Source organism: Molothrus ater, chromosome 14 (genome assembly GCF_012460135.2).
Source record: "Molothrus ater isolate BHLD 08-10-18 breed brown headed cowbird chromosome 14, BPBGC_Mater_1.1, whole genome shotgun sequence".
Taxonomy (NCBI): domain Eukaryota; kingdom Metazoa; phylum Chordata; class Aves; order Passeriformes; family Icteridae; genus Molothrus; species Molothrus ater.
In genome coordinates, this window is record NC_050491.2 from 1965699 (window position 1) to 1980092 (window position 14394).

Below are 14394 nucleotides of genomic sequence, written 5' to 3' on the forward strand. Positions count from 1 at the left end.
CTGTTCCACAGCCACTGCCTGAGCTCCTGCAGAGTTATTGGTGATCACAGCCAGTCTGCACCCGGTGGGGCTGGGGGACTGGCATGGGGAATCCAGCATGGAGTCAGTCAGGGCTGCCCCTCCTCCTGTGGTATTGCAATGGGCTGGACCAGGTCACAGAATATTCACAAATGGGGAGGTTTTTGGGGCCAGGAGCAGCTGTGGATTTGAGGTAAGTAGTTTTAAATTGGTTTCTTTTCATTAAATAGAGGTAAAGTGCCTTTACTATCAGGGAAATGTACAGGTGGGGTGTTGGAAATCTGTACTCAGCAGCAGGAAGCTGCTGCAGGTTCAGCGGTGTTGGGATGTGGGGTTTTCTGTTGTTGAGGGATTTTTCCCAGCCACAGTGTATTTCAGGAGAGTCCAGCTCCTTTCCTGGGAGAAGCAAAGACAATGACACTGTTTCCTGCCACAGGGTCACTTTTTGCAGCAGTCTTGCTGAGTGAGCTGTTCTGGGGGCATTAGTTACTACATGGAAAGAAAGAGTAAAAACCACACCTAATGCATATTTTTCAGCAATATTACAATAATTTATAAAAGCATCAAAACAAACTCAACATCTATTAACAAGCTGATTTTTGGAAACAAAATTTAAATTATGAGGACATTTTGGTGAAGTTGAAGGCACCTTGAAAGGAGATGGAGTAAAAATGGTTCTGCAGCCTCCTCCTCCCTCCACTGCCAGCCCAGCAGCTCCTCCCTGCTGCCCCTTCCCCACCTTTGGGGCAGGCAGTGGGAACCACCCTCTCTCTGTCCACATCAGTGTTCACTGTTCCAGGCACAGATTCTGCACATTGATTGGAAAGAGATAAAAAATTGCTTCATGTTTTTGTGTCCCAGCGAGGTCAGTGATGAGTTTTCTTTGTGGATTATTCTGCTCTCAGCATTGCCCAGTAGAACAACAGCCCTGGAGGCCAGGTAGCCCCAGCTGTGCTGCCAGAGTGCCCAGAGGTGTTCTCAGCCCAGCCAGGGCTGCTGCCAGGGTGAGCTGAGGCTCCTGCAGTGTCCTGGGCTCTGGGACAGGGTGAGCTGAGGGTCCTGCAGTGTCCTGGGCTGCTGCCAGCATGGAGCTGAGGGTCCTGCAGTGTCCTGGGCTGCTGGCACCATGAGCTGAGGGTCCTGCAGTGTCCTGGGCTCGGGGACAGGGTGAGCTGAGGGTCCTGCAGTGTCCTGGGCTCTGGGACAGGGTGAGCTGAGGGTCCTGCAGTGTCCTGGGCTCTGGGACAGGCCCTGCTGTCCCTGCCTGCAGCTCCCAGCAGAGGAGGTGAAGTCACCGCGTGTGAACAAGGCCCAGGGACAGCAAATGACAAATTGCCAGCCCAGGAGAAGCTTCAGCCAGGCCTGGGCTCTTCCCTGCAGGGCTGCTACAAGGAATTAAACATTCATTCCAATGAATTAAACATTCATTCCAGGCAGCATTTGGACAGGGGACAGACTCCTTGGATTCTTACAAAGCTGCTCCTGCAAACGGTGCAGCACAGGAGCAAAGATCTCTCAGTGCAAGCTGGTTTGAGAAAAACCCATCATCTCTATTGCTCATTAAACTGCTAAAAAAGGGAATTGCTTCAGGTGGAGTTTGCAGGTAGGAACTTTCACAGTGTCAGAGGTCAAAGCACCCTGCCTGGGCTTCAGTTCTTCAACTGTAAATTTTACCTGCACAGTGGGTTTGAACTGAAGCCAGGCTGGGCACAGTCTCCTTCTGGAGGTGACTTTTCCTGCAGCCAAGATCCATTGAGCTTCCCCTGATCCCATAAGTTGATTTTTTGCTCCAGCTGCAAGAGGGACATGAAGGGAACTGCAGGAGAAATCTCACCTGGCAGTACAGGTGCTTCTGCCCCTGCCTGAACTCTGCCCTTCAGCACTGGCAACATAAAAATAAGACAGGCATCAGGCTGGGCCAGGGCTGTCTGACACCAGCCCGTTCCCTTCTGGGAAAAGCTGCTTTTATCAATCCTGAAACCAGGGAAACCCGTGTGCAATAAGTGAATCTTACCCTTGACCTTCGATAAAGTGACATTTTGCAACATCATATTTCAATGAAACCCCTCTCGCTGATGCCTTTGAGAGTGGTTCTTTAAGTTGTTGAAATTGTCCCTTTGCAGTCAGTCAGTGGAGTTGGCAGGATCCTGAACTGGGATTTGTGCCAGGACCCTCCTGCAGGTAACAAAGCTCCACCAGGCTGCCCCAGCAGCTCTGAGCTACTGTGGGCTTTTCATGAGTTAAATCATCCCTTGGGTTACTGACACCTAAAAATGAGGACTGGGAAATCCTGATAGAAATGCCTAAATCGGGTCCCCATCCTTACAGATCCAGTAGCTGCTTCTAGAAGCCTCTGTTTTAACCTGTTCAAATACTCAAGGGAAAGCAGAGCCCTAAAATCAAGGCAAGCCTCAGCAGCCTCCAGGGCAGGTTGTGGAGAAACACTGGGAAGAGCTTTCTGTGCTCCACCAATCCTAAGGAGCTTTCATGAGCCTGAGCAGCTCAACAACTCTTGGGTTAACCCTTACTTTGAATTCAGCATCCAGATTTGTTGGTAAAATGTTTTCCATAGAAAGGAAGCAACGAGTTTTCCATGGCAATGCAGTGGGGCAGTCCCTGTTTCCTGCAGCTGTGGCCTGGCTGCTGCCCAGCTGCTGTTGGATACCTGAAGTGTTGGGGCTTTGCTGGAGCTGTCACACCAGGCTCCCTGGCCAGGACACCACGGTCAGGGTGACTTTGTTCCTCTGCTCCTTCAGCATTGGGATTAATTCTGAGTTGCTCATTCCTATTGCTGGCACTCCATTCACTGCCACGATTTCATCTCCACACCTGCCCAGAGACAGCATCCAGTGAGGACTGGGGTCAGTACCAACCCTGAGCCAAACCATCAACTCCTCCTTGAGAGAACATTTCCCTTGAGCCATAGGGCAGGGAAAAGGAGAACACTGTTGATGCTTGGGTGACAGCAGTGAGGGTCAGGCAGCAGGGGAGGAGCTGTGCTGGTCAAACCCTGCTGGCCCAGGTCAGTCCTGCAGCTCCTGAACTGCCACCACCGGAGCTGGGAGAGGGCCCTGCCCCCTCTGGCACACCCAGCCCCTTCTGGGGTGCAAGGGCTGAGCCCCCACAGCCCTGTCCCCGCTCCACCAGGCTGAGCCCAGGGCTCCCCCCTCAGCTCTGGAGCGAAGCCCAGCTCCCTGCGCCCGGCTGTGTCCCCTCCCTCTGTCCCTGGCAGCCCCACCCTGCTCCTCCCCTGGGATCTCTCACCAACACCCACCCCAGCAAAGCTCGGGTTAAGGTTCCTGCACAGGAGAGCTTTTGCTGCTTCTCTGGGGATGCTTTTCCTAATTCAAGAGGTTTTATAGGCTGGAACCTCCAAGATTCATCTCAAACATCCCCTTTTTACTTTTACCTAATTACTAAATTAAACCCTTCACAGTTAGGTTTTAAAGGGCTGAAAATTCCTTTTCCTTGCACCTTTATGGAGAAACCAAAACTGCTTAACGCAGGCCACGTTTGTTACAAGCGTGGCAACAATAGAAACTTTCAAACTGTGCAGGGTCATTGGCTGGAGCTGAGCTCTTCCAAGGCTCAGAGCCTGGAACCCCCCAGCCCTGGGGTGGGGACGGTTCCCGGGTCCCTCACACCTACTTGAGTTTCCTGTCCCGGAACGCGGGAGTGCCTGGCACGATGGTTTTGATGAAGAAGGGTTGGTTTCCTTTGCTTTCCTCAAAGCCTCCCACGATGCTAAAGCCCCAACTTTCCAGGTTTCCTTTACTGAGGACAATATCTTGACAGAAGTGAAGGTAGCTGTGTCAAAAACAGAGAGGTTCTGAGGAAAATTGCCTGAGGAGGAATTTGTTTTCCCTCATTGAAAGCACAGCTATGAACAGCCTCATTTTCCTGGGTTTTAGGATTTGGGACACTCCTTTGCAAGGTGTGCCTGAGGGTTAATTCTCAAATGGGACGATCCCAGGCCTTTAGAAATCTTTGCAGAGTATTGGTTTAAGAGCTAAGAGGAAATCAGCCAGCTCTAAAGGGGTTTGGGGTCTGCAAGACTCCTGAATAACTTCATGAATTCTGCTAATGAACACCCTCAGCACCAGAGACAAACCCAAATGAACAGTGAGCAGCAGCTACACCCATGCAGGTGATGAGAGTGGAGGGATTTTATCCTCTCTGTGCACTGCACTGCCACAAGGGAGGGATTTTATCCCCTCTGTGCACTGCATTGGCACAAGGGAGGGATTTTATCCCCTCTGTGCACTGCATTGGCACAAGGGAGGGATTTTATCCTCTCTGTGCACTGCACTGGCACAAGGGAGGGCTTTTATCCCCTCTGTGCACTGCACTGGCACAAGGGAGGGATTTTATCCCCTCTGTGCACTGCACTGGCACAAGGGAGGGCTTTTATCCCCTCTGTGCACTGCACTGGCACAAGGGAGGGATTTTATCCCCTCTGTGCACTGCATTGGCACAAGGGAGGGATTTTATCCCCTCTGTGCACTGCATTGGCACAAGGGAGGGATTTTATCCTCTCTGTGCACTGCACTGGCACAAGGGAGGGATTTTATCCCCTCTGTGCACTGCATTGGCACAAGGGAGGGATTTTATCCTCTCTGTGCACTGCACTGGCACAAGGGAGGGATTTTATCCCCTCTGTGCACTGCATTGGCACAAGGGAGGGATTTTATCCTCTCTGTGCACTGCACTGCCACAAGGGAGGGATTTTATCCCCTCTGTGCACTGCACTGGCACAAGGGAGGGATTTATCCCCTCTGTGCACTGCATTGGCACAAGGGAGGGCTTTTATCCCCTCTGTGCACTGCACTGGCACAAGGGAGGCTTTCAGCATCACTGGCAGCAGATGTGAGGTGCAGCAGCTGCCAGGGGAGAGCAGGGAGGGTTTTCCTGCAGGATCCAGGCTGTTCATTCCTGCAGGATCCAGGCTGTCCATTCCTGCAGGATCCAGGCTGTCCATTCTGCTGTTGGGCTCCTCGGTGAGAGCTCCTGGCTCTGCATTCCAGCCGCTGAGGTTTGTGTCCTCGGGGGCCGGGGCGCTGCCTGGGCTGGTGGCACAGAGCCCCAGGAGGGGACACAGGGTGTGGCAGGAGCTCTCCTGGGCTCCCAGGCTGCCTCCAGCTCAGGCCGGGTCCTGGCACCCGAGCTGTGAAACTGCTGCTCATCATCACCCGCTGAGCTATTCCAGCAGCTAAACTTTTCCTAATAAACGTTTTTGCCTCAAGGGCTTTGCTTGAGCACTTTGCTGAGGAGTTTCAGATTTCAAAAGCCTTCCCAGTTAAATTCTCACCAGGAGAAAGATCCAATTATCTACTTTCAAACTGTAATTTACTTTTGTAGGAGTTTTTCACACATAAACACCAGGAGACCCAGCTGGAGCTTACTGATTCCTCCGTGCTTTCCTTCCACCGGTACCACACAAGTGCAAAAACACAGCTCTGAGCCATGGCTGTGGCAGCTTTTGCAAATGAATAGCCCCGAGAGCAACAGTGGCTACGTCAGCACAGAGCATAAATACAAACATCAGGCACGTTCCTCCAGGAGCTGGAAAGGGCTGTTTGCTAGGAATCCGTTTTCCATATTAAAAAGGGGTTCTAGGAAGAAAAACTTTAATTTACCACAATCAAAAATGACTGTGGGAAAAGAATTGGAGAGTTTAGGGAAGGTCGAGGTGCAGGGTGCACGGTGCCAAGCACGCTGCTGAGCTGGCAGTTCTGAGCTGCAGGGGTGGGACTGGGAGCTCCACATGGTTCCTGTGGGAAGAGTCAGGCTGGAGTCACATAAAGCCCAGGGAAGAGGGAGGCAGGAAAATGCTTCTCCAGGAGCCACACAGTGCACTGTGCTTTCAAGAAACAAAGGTTTTAGAGAGAAAAGATAATCAAGCTAAATTTTTGTTTTCTGGTACCTTTGGGATCCAGGGTGTGCTGGATTAGAGCACGGGCCCAGTCCAAACCAGCTTTTGAGATGGTATTTTATACTGGCAGTGACTGGTGTGCATTTAACACAATGCTAGGAAGAAACCAAGGTTTCTGTTTGACAGAAACAGAAATCACGGGTACAAGAATCAAAGCCTGAATGAAACACTGTGGGCTCAAGTGTTGCAAGGACCAAATTCACTTCCCTAGCCCTGAGCACTCGTTTCAACTCACACCTTTCAGCAGCAAGTCTGGGTTCAAACTAGAAACAAATACACTCCTCTAAAAGGAAAGGGATATTTCTGCTGGAGCAGAGGAATAACTGAGGGAAAAAAAGCTGAACAAACCCAAAACTGCACATGCAATTAGCTTTGAGCTTTCACCCTGCAGGACACACCAACACTGGGGCTAGGGCAGCCACCAGGAGCAGATGCCAGTGGAACAGCTGGTGCTGGCTCCAGTCTGGGCACACTTCTGGGGGTTTCTGTGCCAGTGTGGTGCACACGGGGTCTGTCAGGGCCACAGGGCAATGGGCATTCCCCTGCAGCTCTGGGGGTTTGCTCCTGTGCAAAGGAAACCAGTGCGGGTGGGACAGGAGCTCTCTGCAATGGAACCGCCCCACAGCAGTGATGGCACTGGGATCTCACTGCAGCTGCACCTCCCTGAGGTGCCAGAGCACCCTGAACATGCCCAGGTGACAAACACCAGGTGGGTGACCAGCCAGAGGCCACCAGGCCTCACTGGGAGCAGGTGGGAGAAGCAGGGAGGAAGCACAGGAATTCCAGCCCTTTCTAGTGCTGGAAACAGGAGGAAGGTTCTGTCAGATCCCAAAGTGAAATAACCTTGCTGTTATAACCTATAAGTAACCTTGCTGTGTGCCCCCTACCAACCCTCACAGCCAGAACTGCAGACACATTCCAAGGGCAGAATTCAGGCTGGAGTAAAAGAATCTGGAATCACTTCTTGCTTCAGGAGTCAAAAGAAGGGAGAACATCAATAGCAGCAGCAAAGGAGTTCCCAGCAATGCATGAAATGCAGGTGATGTCAGGACAGCCCTGAAATGAAGGCAGGAGACCCAGGGGCAGAGAAGACTCCAGTCCCTGCACAGAGCATGGGGAGGCTGCAAGTCACCTGACAGCCAGAAAAACTGGCAAAGGAAGGAAAGAAGCCCAGGCAGGCTTTGCCTTGCTGTAGTTCACTGCAGCAGCAGCTGAGGGTTTGTGCCCTGCTTTGGGCTCTCCAGGTGCAGCTCAGGGCCAGCTCACACCAGACCTGCCTGGAGCAGCCAGGCCAATGCCTGGGGCAGCAGAGGGGGTGGGAGGAGGTGTGAGCACAGGTCAGGTACAGGAGACACAAAAGCTCCCTTTCCTTGGGCTGGTTTGTTGAACGTTTCTTTCCAGGCTGCTGAGTAACACAACAGAGGCTTTGTGAGTGGTTCTTCCTTAGGTGTCTCAAAGAACCAGGCTGTAAATGATCCAAGCTTCCCACAGCAGGTTTGGCTTTCTGTTCCACCTGCAGATGCTCCTGCAGTCAGCTGGGATGACAACTGACTCTGCTTTTCACAGTGTTTTGATGTAACTGCTAAAGGGAGGGAGCCAGAGGTTCACCCCTCCAGGAAGGAGAGGGAAATTCAAACTTCTCTTGGAACTTACCAGGTTCAAACCTGTGCTGTAAAGCTTGGCAGCAGGAAAACTCAACTGTGCAGAATCATTTCTGCTTCATGCTGAAGATGACACAGTTACAACAGCCAAGAAGAGTTAGACTGAAAGAATGTCTGCCCCTAAGTGAGATGATCAGATTAGAAACTCCCAGACAGCCCAGGTGTCTCTTGGCTCATTTGGGGGATGCAGAAAGAGCCCCAGAGGGATTTCAGTCAGTACTTTAGCAAGGACTGTATCTAACATTGACTACTTCTCTTTAAAAAGGGGCTTTCAGGGCCTCTAAAGCACGGTTACTGTCCAACAGGAGTGTGGGAATGATGTCACTCCAGAAAAACAGTGGAATTTCCTGATGTACTCATTATTCTATGATCTCATTGGCAAATGAGGCTTTCCACTGCCTTTCAGCTAAATGGGAATACCAGGAATGCTGCCAAGTTCATCAACAAAGTAATTAATTTCTAGTGTTTGAGTGAAAGTCAACCCTGTAATTACCAGCTCTCCATCCAGTCCCTGACACACATACCTGGGCAATCCAAGCCATGTGATCCAGAGGGGAGACCAGCTGAACCCCTGCTCCCTGATGTCCAGGGCTGGCTCTGGGGAGTTCAGGGACAGGATTTCCAAGGCTTTCAGTGTGACTGAGTGGGAAGCTGCATTGGATTTCAGAGCTGAGACAGCTTCATAGTAGTTCAGGTGAGTCAAATCGATGCCATTGATGCTCAGAAGGACATCCCCTGTTGATGAAATAAAAGGGGATTGTTACAGACCTTGGGCTATGGAGCCCATTTCAGCCTCAAGGTGTCATGGGAGCCCTTTTCCAGCCTCTCTCAGGGTCCAAGTCCAGATTCCTTTGAAAATACCCCACAGTTCCTAAAGGAGAAAGGCTCTGAGAGCCTCCCTTACCTCTCTTGATTCTGCCATCCCTGAAGAGGCATCCAATGGGCTGCACACTGGTCACATAGATAGGGAGCTTGTTCTTGTTATCCCTTCCACCTCCAATTGTGATTCCCAAAGATTCCTTTGGCTCCTTTTTTATTGCAACTGTCTTCTCATGACTTACATATCCCTGAGGCAAATCCTACAAAGCAATGACAGCACAAAATGCACTTCATTTAACAGGAGAAGCCCAGCTCTGGAAGACAGCACCATTTGTCTCCATCACCCAGAGCATTCCAGCAATGTTGCTGGAGGGCAAAGTCAGCTTCCCATGTCCCTGCTGTGGGTGGGAAAACAGAGCAGCATTTCTAAGGTGAACCCTCCGTGCTGTCCTAATGATCCCAAATCCATTTGCTGCAGGGAGATGCTCCCTCTGAGGAGGGGAATTTTGCACTGAGGAAGAAGCCATGAGCTCATACAGGGCTGCTCATGCCAAGCAGTGAAGCTCTCCCTGATTGAATGTCTAGGCTGCAGTGAAGGCACACATTAGAGCACAGGCTGTACAACAGGGTGTAAATGCTACTCAGGGATTTAAATGCAGGAACAACACTCCAGCCACACAGGGCAGGAACTCCCTGAGCTCCAGGGACACTGAAACACAGCACTCTGAGCAGCTGCAGCAGGTTTGTCACTCAGATGGAAGTTCTGCACACAGGTTATCTCTGGGTTCATTGCTGCTGCTGTTTGTTGTGCCCCCAGGGGTGGCAGAGCCCCTCTGCAGTCACAGCAGCACCACGGGGCCACCTGGGGACTCTTCTCCTGGACCATAAAGGGCTCTGGCCCCACAGCAGCTCAGCTGGGTGTCACTGCAGCACCCTCAGTGTGCAGGCTCGAGGGATGTCAAGAAGCAAATCCCAACGTATCTCATGGATGGCAAATTCCTTACTGCCCTTTCAAATGACTAAACACCAGCTCTGCATCAACACTGAAGAAATTTTGTCACCTTTTCCCCTTCAAATTAGTTTCCCTATAGATGACAAAGCAGTTTTTCAGTAGCAAAAGCCCCAAACCTGCCCAAGCAGAAATGGAGCTGCTGATCAGCCTTCTGTGACAAAACACCATCCCAGAACAACACAATGCATTTGTTAAACCAGGAACAAGCAGCACCTTGGCCTCATTTCCCAGCCCCACCTTCTGGTAGGTGGATTTTCTCCTGTAGTGGCTCTGGTCTGGTCGCCTCCGGTGGTGCACAGGGCTGCCCCCATTGCTGCTGCTGCTGCTGCTGCTGTTGGAGGTGCTGCCATCCTCCCCTGGCTCCCCCAGCTGCAGCCCAGACTGCCTCAGGATCACAAAGTTCACTCTGGATTCCGTGGTCTGCCCAGAGAAACGAGGAGTGGAAATTAAAAAGACAGAGAAATGGGTTAGAAATGAGGGACAGCCCTCATTGCCTTGGGGAGAGAGAAGGGCTGGCATCAGTTCCTACAGAGGCTCCCCACCAGGTCCTCAATGTGATGGAAAGTCTTTTGTGATGAGCCAGGGAATGTGATTGGAAAAAGAAAAAGGGAGTTAGCAAACATGAGTCAGAAGGAACAGGAGTAGAGACAGGCTTCACTCGTGCCTCCCTCCCCCACAAATGCCAAACAAGAGAAGGTGGATGATTAATTCCTGCACTTTGCTACAAACAACTAAAATAGCATCTTGTGTTGTGCCACAGTGACCAGAGCTGGAACCCTGGCTGCTCCACACAGTGACCACGACAAGCACTGGATGCTTTTATTGCACAGGAAGTTGTTAAAGCTCTTTCCCTCCCAGCTTTGTCCATCTATTGTTCACCATCTCCCATCCATTTTTTCCCCAGGGTACCTCTGGTTAAACACTGCACCAGCTGCTTGTCTGGCCTTGGCAGGGCTGCAGGGGAAGTGCTCCCATTGTTCCTGCTGCCCCCACTGGGTTTGTTCCTTCAGATCACCTGACAGAACCTCATTGTGAGGGACTCACTGGGGAGGGCCCAGTGCTCACTCGGCTGTTTCCTGCCCTGCATGGCAGAAATGCAGCTGCTGCTCTCACTCCTTGCCACAGGACCCTGCTGCCCTGGTGCCAGAGAGAATTCCCTGGCCTTGGAAAAGGGATTTTTTAAATTACATTTAAGCAAGGATTTCAATTAGTCCTCAGAGGAACAAATCATGTTTGGAAACTGTCACAGTTTTACACAGATGTCACTTCCAAAGAGATTCAACCCCCAAACCTCATGAAGCCAGTTCTGGGACTTTGGTTGCTGGTTCCAGTGGGATCAAAAGAGTTCCTCATATGGGAGTTGTGTGTGCACATTGCAACAGGAATGCAGCAGCACTTGTGGGATGCAAACAAATTCTAAGAGGCCCCAGAACAGAAGCACAACATGGAAAAGGAGCTCAGTGCTGGAACTGTGCTCTTTCTCCCATGGCACTGTGCTCCTCTGATAACTGTGAGGAGAGCTGCCTCTCCCTCCTGCTGACCTCACATCCTTTCTGGGATATAAACAGAATGGGATGAGGAGCATTGTGTCAGGATCTGTAGATAAAAACACAAACTGGAGGCACTCGCCTGGGGAGATAAAGAATTTAAACTGATCTGGGTGATATCTGCTGCACATGCAGCAGTCCTTAATCCTTTAACTAGAATTCCTTGCCCACTCCTTCCACCAAAACCTCTGGCATGCTGCAACAGGAGCACATTCCACAGGGAAAGACCACCCCTCTTCTACCCATTCAGTACCTTGGAATGCTTTCACCCTGAGGTGCCCCATGTTTTCCAGTCTCTCTTCACAAATACAGATAAAATGGGGAGAAAGGGCTTCAAATCAGTCCAAAGGGCTCTGTCTGTGCTGCCAGCCCATCCCATCTCCCAGCCAGCACCTTCAGTGTGACTGTTGGAAGCACAAGAGGCTGTCCTGATCCCCCCCCGTCTGCTGCATGAATCCACCCTGTGCATCCCAACATTTCCTGTGCAAGGCTGAGTGAGAGGCTGCAAACACCACACAGGAGCTGCACTCTCCTCAGGTGAACTCCTGTGCCATGAGGCACTGCTTCCCCTCAGACCTGTCAGGGCTGACTCACCACAGATTCCCACTCTTGGTGTTTATCTGCATTTGGAAGTGGTGCTGCCCACACATCCAGAGGGGAGTCACTTTCCATGACAGAGATTTGGGGGAATGCAGCCTGTCCTGGTGTGTTCTGCTAGCCCTGGCTGAGAACAGGAGCCCTGCCAGCAGCCACTCACAGCCATTTCCATGTCTGAACTCACCTGGATGATCTGGGCAGCAGCCTCAGGAGTTCCTTGCCTCAAATCCTGCCCATTTATTGAAAGGACTCTGTCATTCCGACTCAGCTTCCCATTCTTGGCTGCCAAGCCCCCCTCTAAGAGATCCAGAATAAAAATCCCAGCCTCGTCCGTCTTCCTGATCAGTTTGATTCCCAGGGGCTCGGATCGGTCTCTCTTCACCAAGGTGACGTGGATCACTTCCCTGCTGCTGGAACTGCAATCCTGCTGGGCAGTCCTGTTGGAAAAGCCCTTCTCCTGCAGGACCATGAGGTGCAGAACAGGCCCTGGGTGGCGCAGGAAGGAGACAGCCTGGCAGTGAGTCACGCTGCTGATGTTGACGCCATTCACCTACAAAGACAAACAAAGCACTCACTAATCAGAGCCCACATTAATTAGGGGCTGTCCACAGTGTGGGGCACGGCCAGGCTGGGGCAGGATGGAAAACTCCCTGTGCAATCTGGGACTCTGATTAGGGAGCAAAGTTTTCTAAAAAAGAATGAAAAAAGCTGATGGAATTAGACTGTAATTGGTGAACAACTGAGGACAGGAACAAGACAGGACAACCCACACAGCTAACAAACCTAAAAATGTTCAGTCATTCCTTCCATGCCATGTAAATGCAGATCTGCTTTGCCTTAATTTCCAGCATTCACTACAGGCTTGGAGAAGACACAAATCTCCACTTTTGAGTGGTCCATAGTCTACAAGCTTCTGGAATCATCCACTTAATTATGCAATTACCAGGGTGACTCTGAGAAGGCAACGTTTTGCCTTTCCTGTTGTCACATCAGAGTCTGTGCAGTCTTTTAGGATGTCAATAGTGCTCCTAAATGTGGGTCCTGCCCTATTTGCTGAGACTGAGGCATGGACAATCCAACTGGGTACAACAGGAGTCACTCCATTGGTCTGCCTGAGAAACCAACTCAGAGATCTCATCAGCCACTTGGGTGGGAGCTGCCAGCCCTTCCTGATGCCCAATCCCATGGGACAATGGGGATTTATGGCTTGGCAGATGACTGGGCAGCCATGGCTGGAGGTGCTAACAGCTGTCACCATGTGTACAAGGTGTCACCTGGGTCACCCAGGGCCACACAGCCCTGCCAGTGTGGGCAGTGCCCTGGCTGTGGGTCAGGCTGGGGCTGGAGCTCTGCATTTACTCATTCTGGAGCTGACACTCACTGCCAGTCAGCAGCTCTCACCCTGGACCTGCCCACAGAGAATATGCAGCTTAAGCAACACAGTGCAGCAAGCAATTATGAGACTTCCTAACTAGAGCAGAGAAATGGGGCTGCTGTGTGAAATTTATCAGGGAGCAATCTTTTACTTTGTCCAAAACAGCCTACATTTCAAAAAGCTGTCAAATATGCAAGAGAAATATGAGTCTGACTGGAAGGAATGCCAGCAGTGCTCCTGAGCCCCAGCAGACACACAGTGCTGCTGACACAGAGGTCTGAGCAGTGCTCTAAAACCCTCAGCTGCAGAGATCTCCCAGTTTTTCCAGGCCCTCTCCTCCCCCAGCCAAGGGAAGCAATGGGGCCACCAGGGGGGTTTCCCTACCTCAAGGATGTGGTCTCCAGGAGCAATTCTTCCATCAGCAGCAATCACAGAGTCCCTCAGCACTTCCTGAACAACGATGTTCCCCAGGGGGGTGTCCTTACCCCCAACTATCCTCATCCCCAGCTCTTCCTCTGGGTCTTCCCGGTGGATTTCGATGGTGGTAGTTTCAGCCACAAGACTGCTTCTCTGAGGAAGGTCTGGTTGTGGAAATTGAAGAGAAAAAACAACACATTAAGAGAAATTTCCTTTTCACAGCACCTCAAGATTCAGGTTGTGTTCACTCTGGAACATCTGGAGGGAAAGCAGCTATTAGGAGACCTAAGGTCACATAAAAAGCTTAGAATCCCTCTGTTTCTTTAAAGTTTCTCCAGAATTTTTCCCATTTTCTCCTAGCTTTTGGTGAATTCAAACTCTTTATTGTTGTTGCTTGGGATTTATTACAAGGCATTCAGTATGGTTTGGCTATATTTAGAGATTTGTTTTTCTCCTGTGATAGCTGGCCTGCTAGAAGCACACACATAATAAATTCCAGTTTCCATGATGCCCATGAGGGAAAGGGACTACCCAGCTGTAATTACTGCTCTGCAACTTCCTTCCTCTAATTTCCTTTGCTCCCCTTTTCCCATCCCCCCTGCAGACCAGGAGGAATGTTTGGTGTTTCACAGCATGGAGATGAAGCAAGGCTGCACTTTGAAGATGAAAGTTGCTGTAAGCAAGTGGGCTGAGACCTCCCAGCATGGGGACACTCACACAGGCCCAGCACAGGGTGAAGGGCAGGTGCCACACCAGGGATGCAAAACCTGCTCCAGGTGTGCTTTGGGAAAAGGCCAACAGGGAACTGAACTGACCTGTGAGTTACCTCTGTCCCAGGCACAGGGGCTGAAGCTGAGCCTAACTCTGAGACAAGGCACTGAGGTCTCCACGCTGCTGCCTCCTACCAAGCTGAGACAAGGCTGCTACACTGAAGTGGAGATGCTGATTTGATCTGCAAGGCTTCCAGAGCTGCCTGTTAATCAAAACCTAACTTATGCTACAAAAACACCAGGAGG

The 14394-nt window shown here is 51.1% G+C and overlaps 1 protein-coding gene across 1 annotated transcript in view; it reads right to left on the reverse strand.

Annotated features, from left to right (window-relative positions):
- Positions 1 to 545: 545 nt before the first annotated feature.
- Positions 546 to 14394, reverse strand: part of LOC118698563 (ligand of Numb protein X 2-like) — a 29983-nt gene continuing 16134 nt past the window's right edge. The window contains exons 4-10 of the mRNA XM_036401941.2: positions 13346 to 13542; positions 11771 to 12136; positions 9680 to 9862; positions 8516 to 8690; positions 8136 to 8346; positions 3667 to 3825; positions 546 to 2847 (exon numbers count right to left, since the gene is read on the reverse strand). Coding sequence (XP_036257834.1) covers positions 2712 to 2847; positions 3667 to 3825; positions 8136 to 8346; positions 8516 to 8690; positions 9680 to 9862; positions 11771 to 12136; positions 13346 to 13542 — 1427 coding nt within the window. The 3' untranslated portion in view covers positions 546 to 2711. The remainder of the gene's footprint in view (positions 2848 to 3666; positions 3826 to 8135; positions 8347 to 8515; positions 8691 to 9679; positions 9863 to 11770; positions 12137 to 13345; positions 13543 to 14394) is intronic.